The sequence below is a fragment of the Phoxinus phoxinus genome (genome assembly GCF_949152265.1).
Source record: "Phoxinus phoxinus genome assembly, chromosome: 5".
Classification (NCBI taxonomy): domain Eukaryota; kingdom Metazoa; phylum Chordata; class Actinopteri; order Cypriniformes; family Leuciscidae; genus Phoxinus; species Phoxinus phoxinus.
The window spans coordinates 165,409-180,991 of NC_136880.1; the positions used below are offsets into that span (position 1 = coordinate 165,409).

General features: G+C 42.9%; 1 protein-coding gene across 1 annotated transcript in view; it reads right to left on the reverse strand.

Moving 5' to 3' along the window:
- The window catches only part of LOC306998420 (cadherin-2), a 104,593-nt gene that overhangs the window by 31,871 nt on the left and 57,139 nt on the right, over positions 1-15,583 (reverse strand). Inside the window, exons 6-11 of the mRNA XM_079612481.1 lie at positions 12,022-12,166; positions 11,752-11,924; positions 4,677-4,814; positions 3,821-4,006; positions 2,098-2,351; positions 1,692-1,834 (exon numbers count right to left, since the gene is read on the reverse strand). Coding sequence (XP_079468607.1) covers positions 1,692-1,834; positions 2,098-2,351; positions 3,821-4,006; positions 4,677-4,814; positions 11,752-11,924; positions 12,022-12,166 — 1,039 coding nt within the window. The remainder of the gene's footprint in view (positions 1-1,691; positions 1,835-2,097; positions 2,352-3,820; positions 4,007-4,676; positions 4,815-11,751; positions 11,925-12,021; positions 12,167-15,583) is intronic.

A 15,583-nucleotide genomic window follows, 5' to 3' on the forward strand; every position in this document is an offset into this window, starting at 1 on the left:
GCTTCATGGTATAGGCCCCTGCGATTTTGTACCATAAAAAGTCGCTGACACTATTCAAGCTCAGTCCCATTGCGGATTTTGCAAGTGTAGTCGAAAGACAAACTACTGCAACCTATTTCTTGGTATTTTCTTGGTGAAAATGAGCTTCCCCTATTTGAAAGACCAGCAGCCGCCACTGGTTAAGAGACTGCACACTTGAGTTTCGCGTGAGTCAGATAGATGGAAGAGATCTAGCACGAGGATTCCACATAAGAGAATCTGAGATCTGGGTTATATGTGTCGATACTCTAACTGAAGAGAAATGTGCCTTTACCGGGGTAGTGGGTACATTTAAAATCCCCTAGACAGATTCCTACCTTGTGAGCCACAAGATTCTACCTGGCAGGAGGGCTTCATTTGTCATGGGGGGTGTGGCTGCAAACACAGCAGACATGTGGTGAGGTAGATATGGACTGGCATGTCCGGGACATTTGTCCTGCTATTGTGTACAGCTGTCAGGAATCGTGAATGGAGGACTCAAAAGCAGAGAGTTCGTGCAACACAACATCCAAAGTGTGGTAACACACACACGGAAAAAAGGAATGTGTGAGAGCTTCAGAGCCACCCGTACAGACACCTGCGGACACAGGCTGTTGACACCACCTGAGGTACAATGCCCAATGGGACGAGAAACGAGAAGAGACAGAGAACAGCAAGAGCACAGCCAGCTGTCGGACTCCTCGTCTAGGCGTCCTGGACACAGCAGCAAAACAGAGATAAAACACAAAAACACCCAGCCTAGAACCCACAGAACATGATACGAGGCACTGGAAAAACTACTGACAAGAAGGGGCAGACACAGCAGAGAATATAAGGGAACGAGGGCAATCAGCACAGGATCTGCACACACCCGGTCACAAGCTACAGAAAGTGACAGGACAACACAGACAACAGGGAAGGCCGGTGAACTGTGAACCCTGAACTGTGACATGAATACAGAAAACGTGATTTAAGACAACAGTCGCTGCCTCCTTCGCTTAAGGCAGTTTTGGGAAATAAAATGGGCCACCTTCGAGAACCTAGACCAGGGCCTCGACGGGACAAGCAGCTTATTCTGGTCTTCCAGTGAATGTACATAACATACAGATTGAACAAGTGTCCTCTTGTAAATACTTGGGTGTCTATGTGGATGCTGCTTAATCATGGAGTCGTGCTATTGATCGCGTTTTGTTGTACAATATGGAATATGTGCATGGTATAGCTGTCTCTCTTTTCAACTCACAGCTCCATTGGCTAGACTGCTACGTATTTGCTCAACGACTGTGGGCCAGATGCTTGAGTCAAGTTTTCAAGATTCGCAAATTAACTTGATACTGCCGCTACACTAAGATTATATGGGCACACAACATTTTGAAATGATTTATTGATTACAGGTTTCCACACAATTTCTGATGAAGTCAACTAGTTTGGGTTAAGGGTTAGGGTTGTTTGGGACATTCCGGGACTGGAATTCATCCAGTCTATAGGCTCTCCCTATTCCCATGTCATACACGACCACATCACATAGACAGAAATAAAGAAATACACAAACACTTCCGAGTGTCTGAACTCACGCTGTATATGCCCGCACTAAATGCAGCTTTTTATGAAAAAAGGAGCAAGGAGCAATAAAAGAAAACAAATATCATTATTTTCCCAGACAGAAAACATACCGCTGTCAGTGACAAGGAACATAGCCGTGTAGATGTTGTCTTGCACAAATGGAGACTCTCTGTCTAAAACGCCAATGGTTGTGATGTGTCCATTCATGGGATCAATTCTCAGCCAGTTTGCAGGGTCAGACAGCGTGCTGTACCTAAGGAGAGAGTATCAATCTTAAGATATCCTAAAAGATTTAGATATCATATATATATTTATTCTGGTCATTCTTTTGCTCCTTGAATCGGATTGGTTGAAGAGCTTTTGGAACAGCACAGCTATAACATACCCAAGCATCTCTTGAAGGAGGTGTAGTGTTCTTGATTCTCTCCAGTCTCCTTGATTTAACTCTACTCTGTGCTCATCCTCAACACATGTGTGACTTCTGCTCTGATTAATATGTTCAGATGTTTGCGTCACCTGAGGCTCTGCTGCATGAAGCGGTCTGGATCCTGAGCAGGAAAGGTAGCGATCGCAGACTCGGCCTGCAGGCCCTCCTGCAGTTCCAGAAGCCTAGGGTTGGGCTGGAAATAAGGGCTCTCGTTGACATCTGTGACGCGGATGGAGACGGTGGCGGTGGACTGACGGGGCAGACGGATGCCTTTGTCTAGAGGAAGCTCATTCACTGCCACCACTGTCAACACCAACGATCTGTTGATCTCGTAGTCAATGGGCTGAAACAAAGAGGGAAAATAAAGATTTGTATTACTATTAATCTACATAAAATTAATTTAAACCAGCAATGTACTCTGTGTTAATGTAAAATTCTGAATGTTCTATTCTATTCTTTCCACAGTTCTCACACTTCTGAGTTCATTTCTAACCATTGGTGACGTGACACTCCTGCCATGATTTTGAACATTGTATCTGAGCACATGGTTTGTGTAATTCCTGACCATGTGCTCTTGTTCCTGTCTTTGTGTAAGCCAGGGGTCGGCAACTTATGGAACGGAGGGCTAACACCACTGGCACATCAACAAAAGTGAGATAGGTTTATGTACTTCACATGTGTGGCCATGTATGGAGCAAGAACATAATGTATGTGTCTAAAATGCATGCACACCGTTCAGATTAACAACAAAGTTGGTCCTCTTAATACATCACTAAAGTAACATAACATTAACAACAACACTGAAATTACGGTTTATCTGTCAATTATAAGTGCGTGAAAGTTGCTTTAGTTACTATAGCAACAGTAAATCCCATCACGTTTTCTTTCAGAATCATCATTGGCTAATAGAAAGATAAAATAGAAAGTTAAAAAAGTATTAAAGGGGTGGTTTACTGCTTTTTTTCTTTGCATGATTGTGTTTATGGGGTGCAATATCACATGTCTTCGTCTTTTTTTTTTTTTTAAGCCTTATTTTTCATAAATTTCCCCTTTATTGTAAGCCGCTTTCTCCTCTGTCATTTGAACGACCGGTTGACTTCCTGATTCTATGAAACCACTCCCTCAGAAACAGGCGTGGGCTCAGATTGGTTAGTTGGGCCGGTGTGTTGTAATTGGCTAAGAAATACTAGTTCGCAAAAGTAGGTTTTTCAAAACTGAATCTGACAGTTTAGGAGTTATGAGCGATATCATACTTTTGACCGCTGTAGCACCCCCTTCAGGCCGATCGGGGCAGGCCTTGGTGACGTTGTAGGCGGTGTGAATACTACCAGCCCGCAAAGTTTCAAGTCTCTACGACTAACGGTTTGGTCTGCCCGATCAGTTTTAGGGGAGAATGCTGATCCTTGGAAAATTTAACAATTATAATAGGGTTTCAACGATATGCACTTAATAACTGAAAATGTATACATATAAATACATCATTTTTGCTGTATATAATTTTTGTTGATTTAAAGATCTCACATGCGGTTTGGATGGACATGATGTTTCTGAAGTAAAACATGATGATCAATGAGAAAAGTAGTGATTTGCACACGTTGTATGCCTGAACTGAATTATCATGAAAGCTGTAGTGTGAAATAGTAAGACTCAGTGTTACGATGTAGCATTAACTACACTCGTAAATACTATGAATGCTATGAATATTAATAATATTCCTTTAGCTTATCATTTTATCAGACTGATTTGAACGACTGGTGTCATAATGGTGTATCTGTCACCAGTGTGTTCTTTAATGTGCAGTATTTCCCTGACCTTGATGACAGTCAGCAGGCCTTCATTAGAAACCGGGTCAGTGTGCGCAGAGAAGTGAGCCGCGGGGTCACCGGCTGTTATCCTGTAGAGAGTGCTCCACGCTCCAGTGTTGGGTTGGTCTTTATCCGTCACCGTCAAGTTCAACACATTAATGTTGACCTGGTTCTCTGGTACCTCGCCGAAAAACTGTGTGACCGTAAAACAGAGAATGTCATGTTATCGGTTACATGTCACATGCTAACACTGCATTGTTAGTTTAGCTTGATGGACCGTATCTCTTCCTTTTCATCCAGCCAGTATTTCTACATTTAGTTTCATGATGATGTGCTAATGGTCATATTCCTGTCTCAACCATTAGCCTAGTCGTATGAACATGTCAACCGCGTGTACGGCATCATGTGTGTTCAAGAGCAGCGAATGACAGCTATCCTGAGCCAATACCACGTCCAAACAAAACAACACATTTACTAACATTTCAATTCTTTTGTTCGAGTCAAGATCTGTGGGAAGCTAAATGTTTGACATGTAAAGCTGGCACTTTTGAGAATAAAGGTGAAGTGTTGTAGAAGCACACATTATCTGAGTTCAGCACGAGCACTGAAAATCATGTGTAAAGGCACACACTTTTTTGAGAAAGCAAAATAATGTCTCCCTATCAATTGTTAGTTGATTCTAAGCTATAAGTGAAGTCACCTTTCTTTCTATAGCGCTTTATACAAACAGTTTTACAGAAAAAGGAAAGTTAAACTCTGCTCTAAACCGAGGATAACCAACATTGTTCAGCTGATATCAGTTCAGTGTTGTCAGAGTTCCCTCTGCAGAAGCGGTGTGTGTGTGTGTGTGTGTGTGTTCTCACCGTGTCCGAGGTGAACTCTGGAGGGTTGTCGTTGATGTCTGTGACGGTGATGACAGCAGTGCCTGTATTAGAAAGACCGTACATGGGATTTCCCTCCATGTCAGTGGCTTGAATAATCAGTGTGTACTGATGCACTTTCTGCAAACACAGACCACAGCGGATGCTCAGTCACACTTTCTCACATTTCGTTTCACTTTGAAAAAAGCGAATGTTATTAATGTTCATTTCACCACAAAGTAAGAAGAAATAAAAACAACTTTTTATGCATTAAGACGAGAGATCCTTAATCGTCACTGTAACGCAGTTCAGATGTTCGGGGAAGAAGGAGGCGGGACCCGGCGAACATTCAACAACTTTAATGACAAAATAAAACAAATGCAAAGCTGAAAGTATAAGCCAGCAGCCCCTCGCGGACGACTGCTGGCCACACACAACACACAACACACAACACACAACATAAGTCCAGGCCTGTTCCTCTCTCCATCTCCACTGTCGTCGCTCCCCGTGAGAGATACGAGCCCGAAGGAGTCAGACAAATCTATGACACAATGCTGTATTAACTAATAATGTAATGCAAACTGTGCATTATAGTAATTACAGATACCAAATATAGTGCTTAACAAAAACAAAAAAGGTTATTTAAATGTTATTAAAATAATATTGCACTTAAATATGGTATTGCACACAAAAAGAAAGGAATGGCTGCTGTGAAGAAGCGTTTCTGACAACTGGCCGTTCTTGATTCAAGTCTGTTACCGCCAGACGGTGGATGTCTGAACAGATCGTGTGCTGGATGAGAAGAGTCAACAATTCTCCCAACGTGTTTCTTGACACGGGCATGCACATGTCCGGGTCGGTCTGGATGCTCGCTGACGTCTGTGCTTGTCCAGTTGGTGGCAGAGCTGACCCAGCAGTAACTGATGCACACAGGACAGGTTTAACTGTAGAATCAGCACAGCGTGTCCTTCGGCAGGTTAGGGTTGTTGAGTTGATGGATGAAGGACATCATCTGCTGTGATGAGGAGGACAAACTGCAGACGAGACACCAAGCAACTCGTAGGAACAGTCCGGGTCACAATACAGCCATGGATTATGAGTGGAGGAGGACCTCATTTTAAATAAGCGATCATCTCCACAGTCTTGCTGATGTTTCATTTCAGGAAGTTGCATCTACACCACAGGGAGAGCCGATCCACCTCCTGCCTATACGTCATCTCTATCCCGAAGAAGGCTGAGAGAGGAGCTCCAGAACACAGTCCCATGTTCAGCACATCTTCCATAGACCTACTGTACGTGACTGTGGCGAGCAGGACGAGATGACTGATGAGCGACACCTGCCCGGCACACCGGCCTCGTATCTCTCGCGGAGGAGCGACGACAGTGCAGATCGAGAGAGGAACAGGCCTGGACTATTTTATGTGATGTTTTATTATGTGTGGCGGCAGTCGACGTGATCTAGCTAGCCTACCGCTCGGCGCTGTGAGAGGGATGTGGGACACGAGTTGCGATCTCTTTTCTGATATCTTCATGTCCTCTACTCTAAAGGTCTGAAGAGTGTGTGTTCTCCTCCACAAGGGCAAGGCTTTCGGAAGTGTGAAACGCGCTTTACAAATAAACTTACCGTGTCTAATCAAAAGCACAAACTGTGTTAAAAAGAAAGTGACGTGCAGGTCAAAGGTCGGCTATCTTTCCTGCAGCGTTTTTCTACTTTACCACAGTAACGAATATGAAAATAATAGGCTAACAGCGAACCAAGGAAGAAACGTTTATAATCCCCTTAGCAAATGTGTGAGACGCGAGTGAAGATGTGTGTAAAGAAACACGAGATTCATGCAGGGATGAGTCACGATTTTTCAATATTCGATTAGTTGATTTAATTATAGAATATCGAATAGGTTGTGCGATTATTCTGCAGTTTTCAGCATTTTGCCTCAGTTGCGTGTGGATCGTCCATGCTGAAAACTGCGGCAAGCAAGTCTCAAAATCCAACCGAACCGAACACGATCGACTCGAACAAGGAATCAATACATGCACGCGTCGCCTGATCCAAGAATGCACGGATTCCTTTTTGCACGCGGAAATGGTCACACTTTAATTCAAAGTAGAACATTTATACTCACAATCACAAACATGACTTTATTTGTACAAATTGATGCACATTTATGTAATTCTTAATTCTACAGACACCGGTTGAAAAGCATTTGTTTCATTGTATGGTGACACATTTACGAATCATGTTCATGTAAATGATTAGCACTGGCTTGTTCGTTAGTGTGTGTGTGTGTGTGTGTGTGTGTGTGTGTGTGTGTGTGTGTGTGTGTGTGTGTGTGTGTGTGTGTGTGTGTGGAATGCTGTAAACTGCGAAAATGAAGTCTCAAAATCCAAATAAATGTACACGTGTCTTCTGATCCACAAATTCATTTTTGCATGAGCAATTTTTGATTTATTAACGGAGAACAGAACATGTTTATTCACAAACATGTCTGTATTTGTACAAATCACTGCACAATCATTCAATCCCGAATCCCACAGATTGAAATGAAATGGCATTTGTTTGTGGTTAGTACAATACATTCACAACATGTATCTAGTACATGGATAATTGTGTGTGCATTTATTAATCATAATGAGACTAAAATCATCCATTATAAAAATATGGATGTCTCAAGTGTTCTTTGCCGTGAAGGTGATAAGACAGAGGATATGCTCATTGGTTCAGCCCACCAGTTACGTAAAGCCAGATCTTTAAGACTTAGGGCCCTATCAAACACCCAGTGCAATGCAGCGCGATGCAAGTGTGTTTTGCCTGTTTCAGCCCGACGCAGTTTTCATTTTTCATTTTGTTCTTACCCGTTTAACTCTGCTCCTCTGACGGTTAACTCTGCTCCTCTGACGGTTAACTCTGCTCCTCTGACGGTTAACTCTGCTCCTCTGACGGTTAACTCTGCTCCTCTGACGGTTAACTCTGCTCCTCTGACGGTTAACTCTGCTCCTCTGACGGTTAACTCTGCTCCTCTGACGGTTAACTCTGCTCCTCTGACGGTTAACTCTGCTCCTCTGACGGTTAACTCTGCTCCTCTGACGGTTAACTCTGCTCCTCTGACGGTTAACTCTGCTCCTCTGACGGTTAACTCTGCTCCTCTGACGGTCAACTCTGCTCCTCTGACGGTTAACTCTGCTCCTCTGACGGTTAACTCTGCTCCTCTGACGGTTAACTCTGCTCCTCTGACGGTTAACTCTGCTCCTCTGACGGTTAACTCTGCTCCTCTGACGGTTAACTCTCCTCTGACGGTCAACTCTGCTCCTCTGACGGTTAACTCTGCTACTCTGACGGTTAACTCTGCTCCTCTGACGGTCAACCCTGCTCCTCTGACGGTTAACTCTGCTACTCTGACGGTTAACTCTGCTCCTCTGACGGTTAACTCTCCTCTGACGGTCAACTCTGCTCCTCTGACGGTTAACTCTGCTCCTCTGACGGTTAACTCCGCTCCTCTGACGGTCAACTCCGCTCCTCTGACGGTTAACTCCGCTCCTCTGACGGTTAACTCTGCTACTCTGACGGTTAACTCTGCTCCTCTGACGGTTAACTCTGCTCCTCTGACGGTTAACTCTGCTCCTCTGACGGTTAACTCCGCTCCTCTGACGGTTAACTCTGCTCCTCTGACGGTTAACTCCGCTCCTCTGACGGTTAACTCCGCTCCTCTGACGGTTAACTCTGCTCCTCTGACGGTTAACTCTGCTCCTCTGACGGTTAACTCTGCTCCTCTGACGGTTAACTCTGCTCCTCTGACGGTTAACTCTGCTCCTCTGACGGTTAACTCTGCTCCTCTGACGGTCAACTCTGCTCCTCTGACGGTTAACTCTGCTACTCTGACGGTCAACTCTGCTCCTCTGACGGTTAACTCTGCTACTCTGACGGTTAACTCCGCTCCTCTGACGGTTAACTCCGCTCCTCTGACGGTTAACTCTCCTCTGACGGTCAACTCTGCTCCTCTGACGGTTAACTCTGCTCCTCTGATGGTTAACTCTGCTACTCTGACGGTTAACTCCGCTCCTCTGACGGTTAACTCTGCTCCTCTGACGGTTAACTCTGCTCCTCTGACGGTTAACTCCGCTCCTCTGACGGTTAACTCTCCTCTGACGGTTAACTCTGCTCCTCTGACGGATAACTCTGCTCCTCTGACGGTTAACTCTGCTCCTCTGACGGTTAACTCTGCTCCTCTGACGGTCAACTCCGCTCCTCTGACGGTCAAATCCGCTCCTCTGACGGTTAACTCTGCTCCTCTGACGGTTAACTCTGCTCCTCTGACGGTTAACTCTGCTCCTCTGACGGATAACTCTGCTCCTCTGACGGTTAACTCTGCTCCTCTGACGGTCAACTCTGCTCCTCTGACGGTCAACTCTGCTCCTCTGACGGTTATCTCTGCTCCTCTGACGGTTAACTCTGCTCCTCTGACGGTTAACTCTGCTCCTCTGACGGTTAACTCTGCTCCTCTGACGGTTAACTCTGCTCCTCTGACGGTTAACTCTGCTCCTCTGACGGTTAACTCTGCTCCTCTGATGGTCAACTCTGCTCCTCTGACGGTCAACTCTGCTCCTCTGACGGTCAACTCTGCTCCTCTGACGGTCAACTCTGCTCCTCTGACGTTTAACTCTGCTCCTCTGACGGTTAACTCTGCTCCTCTGACGGTTAACTCTGCTCCTCTGACGGTCAACTCTGCTCCTCTGACGGTTAACTCTGCTCCTCTGACGGTCAACTCTGCTCCTCTGACGGTTAACTCTGCTCCTCTGACGGTTAACTCTGCTCCTCTGACGGTTAACTCTGCTCCTCTGACGGTTAACTCTGCTACTCTGACGGTTAACTCTGCTCCTCTGACGGTCAACTCTGCTCCTCTGACGGTTAACTCTGCTCCTCTGACGGTTAACTCTGCTCCTCTGACGGTTAACTCTGCTCCTCTGACGGTTAACTCTGCTCCTCTGACGGTCAACTCTGCTCCTCTGACGGTTAACTCTGCTCCTCTGACGGTTAACTCTGCTCCTCTGACGGTTAACTCTGCTCCTCTGACGGTTAACTCTCCTCTGACGGTTAACTCTGCTCCTCTGAAGGTTAACTCTGCTCCTCTGACGGTTAACTCTGCTCCTCTGATGGTTAACTCTGCTCCTCTGACGGTTAACTCTGCTCCTCTGACGGTTAACTCTCCTCTGACGGTTAACTCTGCTCCTCTGAAGGTTAACTCTGCTCCTCTGACGGTTAACTCTGCTCCTCTGATGGTTAACTCTGCTCCTCTGACGGTTAACTCTGCTCCTCTGACGGTTAACTCTCCTCTGACGGTTAACTCTGCTCCTCTGAAGGTTAACTCTGCTCCTCTGACGGTCAACTCTGCTCCTCTGACGGTCAACTCTGCTCCTCTGACGGTTAACTCTGCTCCTCTGACGGTTAACTCTCCTCTGACGGTTAACTCTGCTCCTCTGACGGTTAACTCTGCTCCTCTGACGGTTAACTCTGCTCCTCTGACGGTTAACTCTGCTCCTCTGACGGTTAACTCTGCTCCTCTGACGGTTAACTCTGCTCCTCTGAAGGTTAACTCTGCTCCTCTGACGGTCAACTCTGCTCCTCTGACGGTCAACTCTGCTCCTCTGACGGTTAACTCTGCTCCTCTGACGGTTAACTCTCCTCTGACGGTTAACTCTGCTCCTCTGACGGTTAACTCTGCTCCTCTGACGGTTAACTCTGCTCCTCTGACGGTTAACTCTGCTCCTCTGACGGTTAACTCTGCTCCTCTGACGGTGAACTCTGCTCCTCTGACGGTCAACTCTGCTCCTCTGACGGTCAACTCTGCTCCTCTGACGGTTAACTCTGCTCCTCTGACGGTTAACTCTGCTCCTCTGACGTTTAACTCTGCTCCTCTGACGGTTAACTATGCTCCTCTGACGGTTAACTCTGCTCCTCTGACGGTTAACTCTGCTCCTCTGATGGTTAACTCTGCTCCTCTGACGGTTAACTCTGCTCCTCTGACGGTTAACTCTCCTCTGACGGTTAACTCTGCTCCTCTGAAGGTTAACTCTGCTCCTCTGACGGTTAACTCTGCTCCTCTGAAGGTTAACTCTGCTCCTCTGACGGTCAACTCTGCTCCTCTGACGGTCAACTCTGCTCCTCTGACGGGTTAACTCTCCTCTGACGGTTAACTCTGCTCCTCTGACGTTTAACTCTGCTCCTCTGACGGTTAACTCTGCTCCTCTGACGGTTAACTCTGCTCCTCTGACGTTTAACTCTGCTCCTCTGACGGTTAACTCTGCTCCTCTGACGGTTAACTCTGCTCCTCTGACGGTTAACTCTGCTCCTCTGAAGGTTAACTCTGCTCCTCTGACGGTTAACTCTGCTCCTCTGACGTTTAACTCTGCTCCTCTGACGGTTAACTCTGCTCCTCTGACGGTTAACTCTGCTCCTCTGACGTTTAACTCTGCTCCTCTGACGGTTAACTCTGCTCCTCTGACGGTTAACTCTGCTCCTCTGACGGTTAACTCTCCTCTGACGGTCAACTCTGCTCCTCTGACGGTAAACTCTGCTCCTCTGACGGTTAACTCTGCTCCTCTGACGGTAAACTCTCCTCTGACGGTTAACTCTGCTCCTCTGACGGTAAACTCTGCTCCTCTGACGGTTAACTCTGCTCCTCTGACGGTAAACTCTGCTCCTCTGACGGTTAACTCTGCTCCTCTGACGGTCAACTCTGCTCCTCTGACGGTAAACTCTGCTCCTCTGACGGTTCCCTCACACACTTACGCTCGATGGGTGACCAGGCTTTTATTCCCGTGCTTACGAGACTAGACATGCTGAATCCCGTAGTGATTTACATCGTCTCTTAAAACTTATATATGATTTCTTTGTTTATTAGTATATTGTATGTATGTTTAGTATATTGTTCTGAAGTGTTTTTATTTCTTTTGATATCAATTAATTTACTTTTTACCTTTACAATGTATCTTTTCTGTGTAAAGCACTTAGTAATCAAGCTAGTAATCAAGATGTCTTTGCAGAGGTCAAGGTTTATAACCAGATCGTGTGGTATGGATGTACCTCTCGGTCCAGGCCAGCAGCAACAGTGATGACACTTCCAGTCCGGTTGTTAATGGTGAACATGTTTGGACTGGGGCTGTCGGGATTCTGGGACACAATCTTATAGCGCAGCTGCCCGTTAAGAGTTTTGGGATCATCCTTGTCCACTGCCGTCACTGTCATTACTGTCGTGCCTATGGAAATTAAAGACAAAATATAATAACACACACACACACACACACACACGTAACAAGCTTGTCGTGCACATGCACACATGTGGAATGGGTTAACCTGGTTTCGAGCCTTCAGGAACGCTTCCGCTCCAGATCTGCTGGATGAACTCTGGTCGGTTGTCGTTCATGTCGATGACGTTGATCTTGATGTCAATGGGGTTTTCCACCTGATTCCCATTCAGGTCCACAGCATGTGCCCTCAACTGAGGCCAGAACACACAGATACTGCTTATACATCAACAAATACAGGCCATGCTGAACACATCTAACTGTGTTGAGAAGTCAAAGTAGTGTAGACTATTTTACTGTGCTCACTGACTATATGACAGCAAATATTTTAATACATGAGATATTGCACAATAAATTTAGAAAATGTCTAGAAAAGATGAATACTTCTGACATTAAATCACTGTGAAGTGTGGTGATGTTAAATCTCAGGTTTGCTGGTTTCATGCCTTTAGTTTTATCACTGCGGGTCAGACTGTTGAATTAAAGCAGATTATTATAATACTGACTTCATTTCAATTGGCCAATCATGAAATTCAGGGTCTGATTGGTCAGTTATTCCCTGATAATGACTGATAATAGTCATGTCATAAGTAGGTTGTCATTGCATATTCATTATTTAGGAGAGCACTTCTCTGAGAGTTGTATCATGCGGTTGTGTTCAGAAGAGTTGGTTGTGAACATGAGAATTAGCAGAAGTTTCTAACGTACACTGCCATCTACAGGTTTGCGGTCGGTAATATATTTGAATGCTTTTGAGTCTCTTCTGCTCATTTTCAGTATCATTACTCCAGTCTTCAGTGTCACATGATCCTTCAGAAATCAGTATAATATGAAGATCTGATGCTCAAGAAACATTTAGATTATTATCAGTGTTGAAAACAATCATATTTCTGTGGAAACCATGATACATTTTATTTTCCAGGATTCTTTGAATTGAAAGTTCAAAAGATCAACAGCATTTATTTAAAACTGAAATATTTTGTAACATTATATGCATTTCTTTACTGACACATTTGATTGTTTTAATGCATCCTTACTGAATAAAAGTATTATTATTATGGTAACACTTTACAATAAGGTTCATTAGTTAACATTAGTTAACTACATTAGTTAACGTTAACTAATAATGAACTGCACTTATACAGCATTTATTCATCTTTGTTAATGTTAATTTCGACGTTTACTAATACTTTATTAAAATCTTGTTAACATGAGTTAATGCACTGTGAACTAACATGAACAAACAATGAACAGCTTTATTCATATTAACTAACATTAACAAAGATTCATAAATACTGTAACAAATGTATTGTTCATGTTAGTTAATACATTAAATAATGTTTAATAAATGAACCTTATTGTAAAGTGTTACCATTATTATTTATATATTTTTAAATATTACTGACCCTAAGCTTACAGTTTTACACATAAGAAAGAGCCCAGCCCTTCCAATCTAATGTTTAGCTTCGACTCAGTCACTCTTTCCCTGAGCCCAGGAGACTCTTCTATTACTCAGTGTTATAAAGAGCGTTAGAGTTAGACTTACTCTTCTATTACTCAGTGTTATAAAGAGCATTAAAGTTAGACTTACTCTTCTATTACTCAGTGTTATAAAGAGCATTAGAGTTAGACTTACTCTTCTATTACTCAGTGTTATAAAGAGCATTAGAGTTAGACTTACTCTTCTATTACTCAGTGTTATAAAGAGCATTAGAGTTAGACTTACTCTTCTATTACTCAGTGTTATAAAGAGCATTAGAGTTAGACTTACTCTTCTATTACTCAGTGTTATAAAGAGCATTAGAGTTAGGCTTACTCTTCTATTACTCAGTGTTATAAAGAGCATTAGAGTTAGACTTACTCTTCTATTACTCAGTGTTATAAAGAGCATTAGAGTTAGACTTACTCTTCTATTACTCAGTGTTATAAAGAGCATTAGAGTTAGACTTACTCTTCTATTACTCAGTGTTATAAAGAGCAGTAGAGTTAGGCTTACTCTTCTATTACTCAGTGTTATAAAGAGCATTAGAGTTAGACTTACTCTTCTATTACTCAGTGTTATAAAGAGCATTAGAGTTAGACTTACTCTTCTATTACTCAGTGTTATAAAGAGCATTAGAGTTAGGCTTACTCTTCTATTACTCAGTGTTATAAAGAGCATTAGAGTTAGACTTACTCTTCTATTACTCAGTGTTATAAAGAGCATTAGAGTTAGACTTACTCTTCTATTACTCAGTGTTATAAAGAGCATTAGAGTTAGACTTACTCTTCTATTACTCAGTGTTATAAAGAGCATTAGAGTTAGACTTACTCTTCTATTACTCAGTGTTATAAAGAGCATTAGAGTTAGACTTACTCTTCTATTACTCAGTGTTATAAAGAGCATTAGAGTTAGACTTACTCTTCTATTACTCAGTGTTATAAAGAGTATTAGAGTTAGGCTTACTCTTCTATTACTCAGTATTATAAAGAGCATTAGAGTTAGGCTTACTCTTCTATTACTCAGTTATAAATAGCATTAGAGTTAGACTTACTCTTCTATTACTCAGTGTTATAAAGAGCATTAGAGTTAGGCTTACTCTTCTATTACCCAGTGTTATAAAGAGCATTAGAGTTAGACTTACTCTTCTATTACTCAGTGTTATAAAGAGCATTAGAGTTAGACTTACTCTTCTATTACTCAGTGTTATAAAGAGCATTAGAGTTAGGCTTACTCTTCTATTACTCAGTGTTATAAAGAGCATTAGAGTTAGGCTTACTCTTCTATTACTCAGTGTTATAAAGAGCATTAGAGTTAGACTTACTCTTCTATTACTCAGTGTTATAAAGAGCATTAGAGTTAGACTTACTCTTCTATTACTCAGTGTTATAAAGAGCATTAGAGTTAGGCTTACTCTTCTATTACTCAGTGTTATAAAGAGCATTAGAGTTAGACTTACTCTTCTATTACTCAGTGTTATAAAGAGCATTAGAGTTAGGCTTACTCTTCTATTACTCAGTGTTATAAAGAGCATTAGAGTTAGGCTTACTCTTCTATTACTCAGTGTTATAAAGAGCATTAGAGTTAGACTTACTCTTCTATTACTCAGTGTTATAAAGAGCATTAGAGTTAGGCTTACTCTTCTATTACTCAGTGTTATAAAGAGCATTAGAGTTAGACTTACTCTTCTATTACTCAGTGTTATAAAGAGCATTAGAGTTAGGCTTACTCTTCTATTACTCAGTGTTATAAAGAGCATTAGAGTTAGACTTACTCTTCTATTACTCAGTGTTATAAAGAGCATTAGAGTTAGGCTTACTCTTCTATTACTCAGTGTTATAAAGAGCATTAGAGTTAGACTTACTCTTCTATTACTCAGTGTTATAAAGAGCATTAGAGTTAGTCTTACTCTTCTATTACTCAGTGTTATAAAGAGCATTAGAGTTAGACTTACTCTTCTATTACTCAGTGTTATAAAGAGCATTAGAGTTAGGCTTACTCTTCTATTACTCAGTGTTATAAAGAGCATTAGAGTTAGACTTACTCTTCTATTACTCAGTGTTATAAAGAGTATTAGAGTTAGGCTTACTCTTCTATTACTCAGTGTTATAAAGAGCATTAGAGTTAGGCT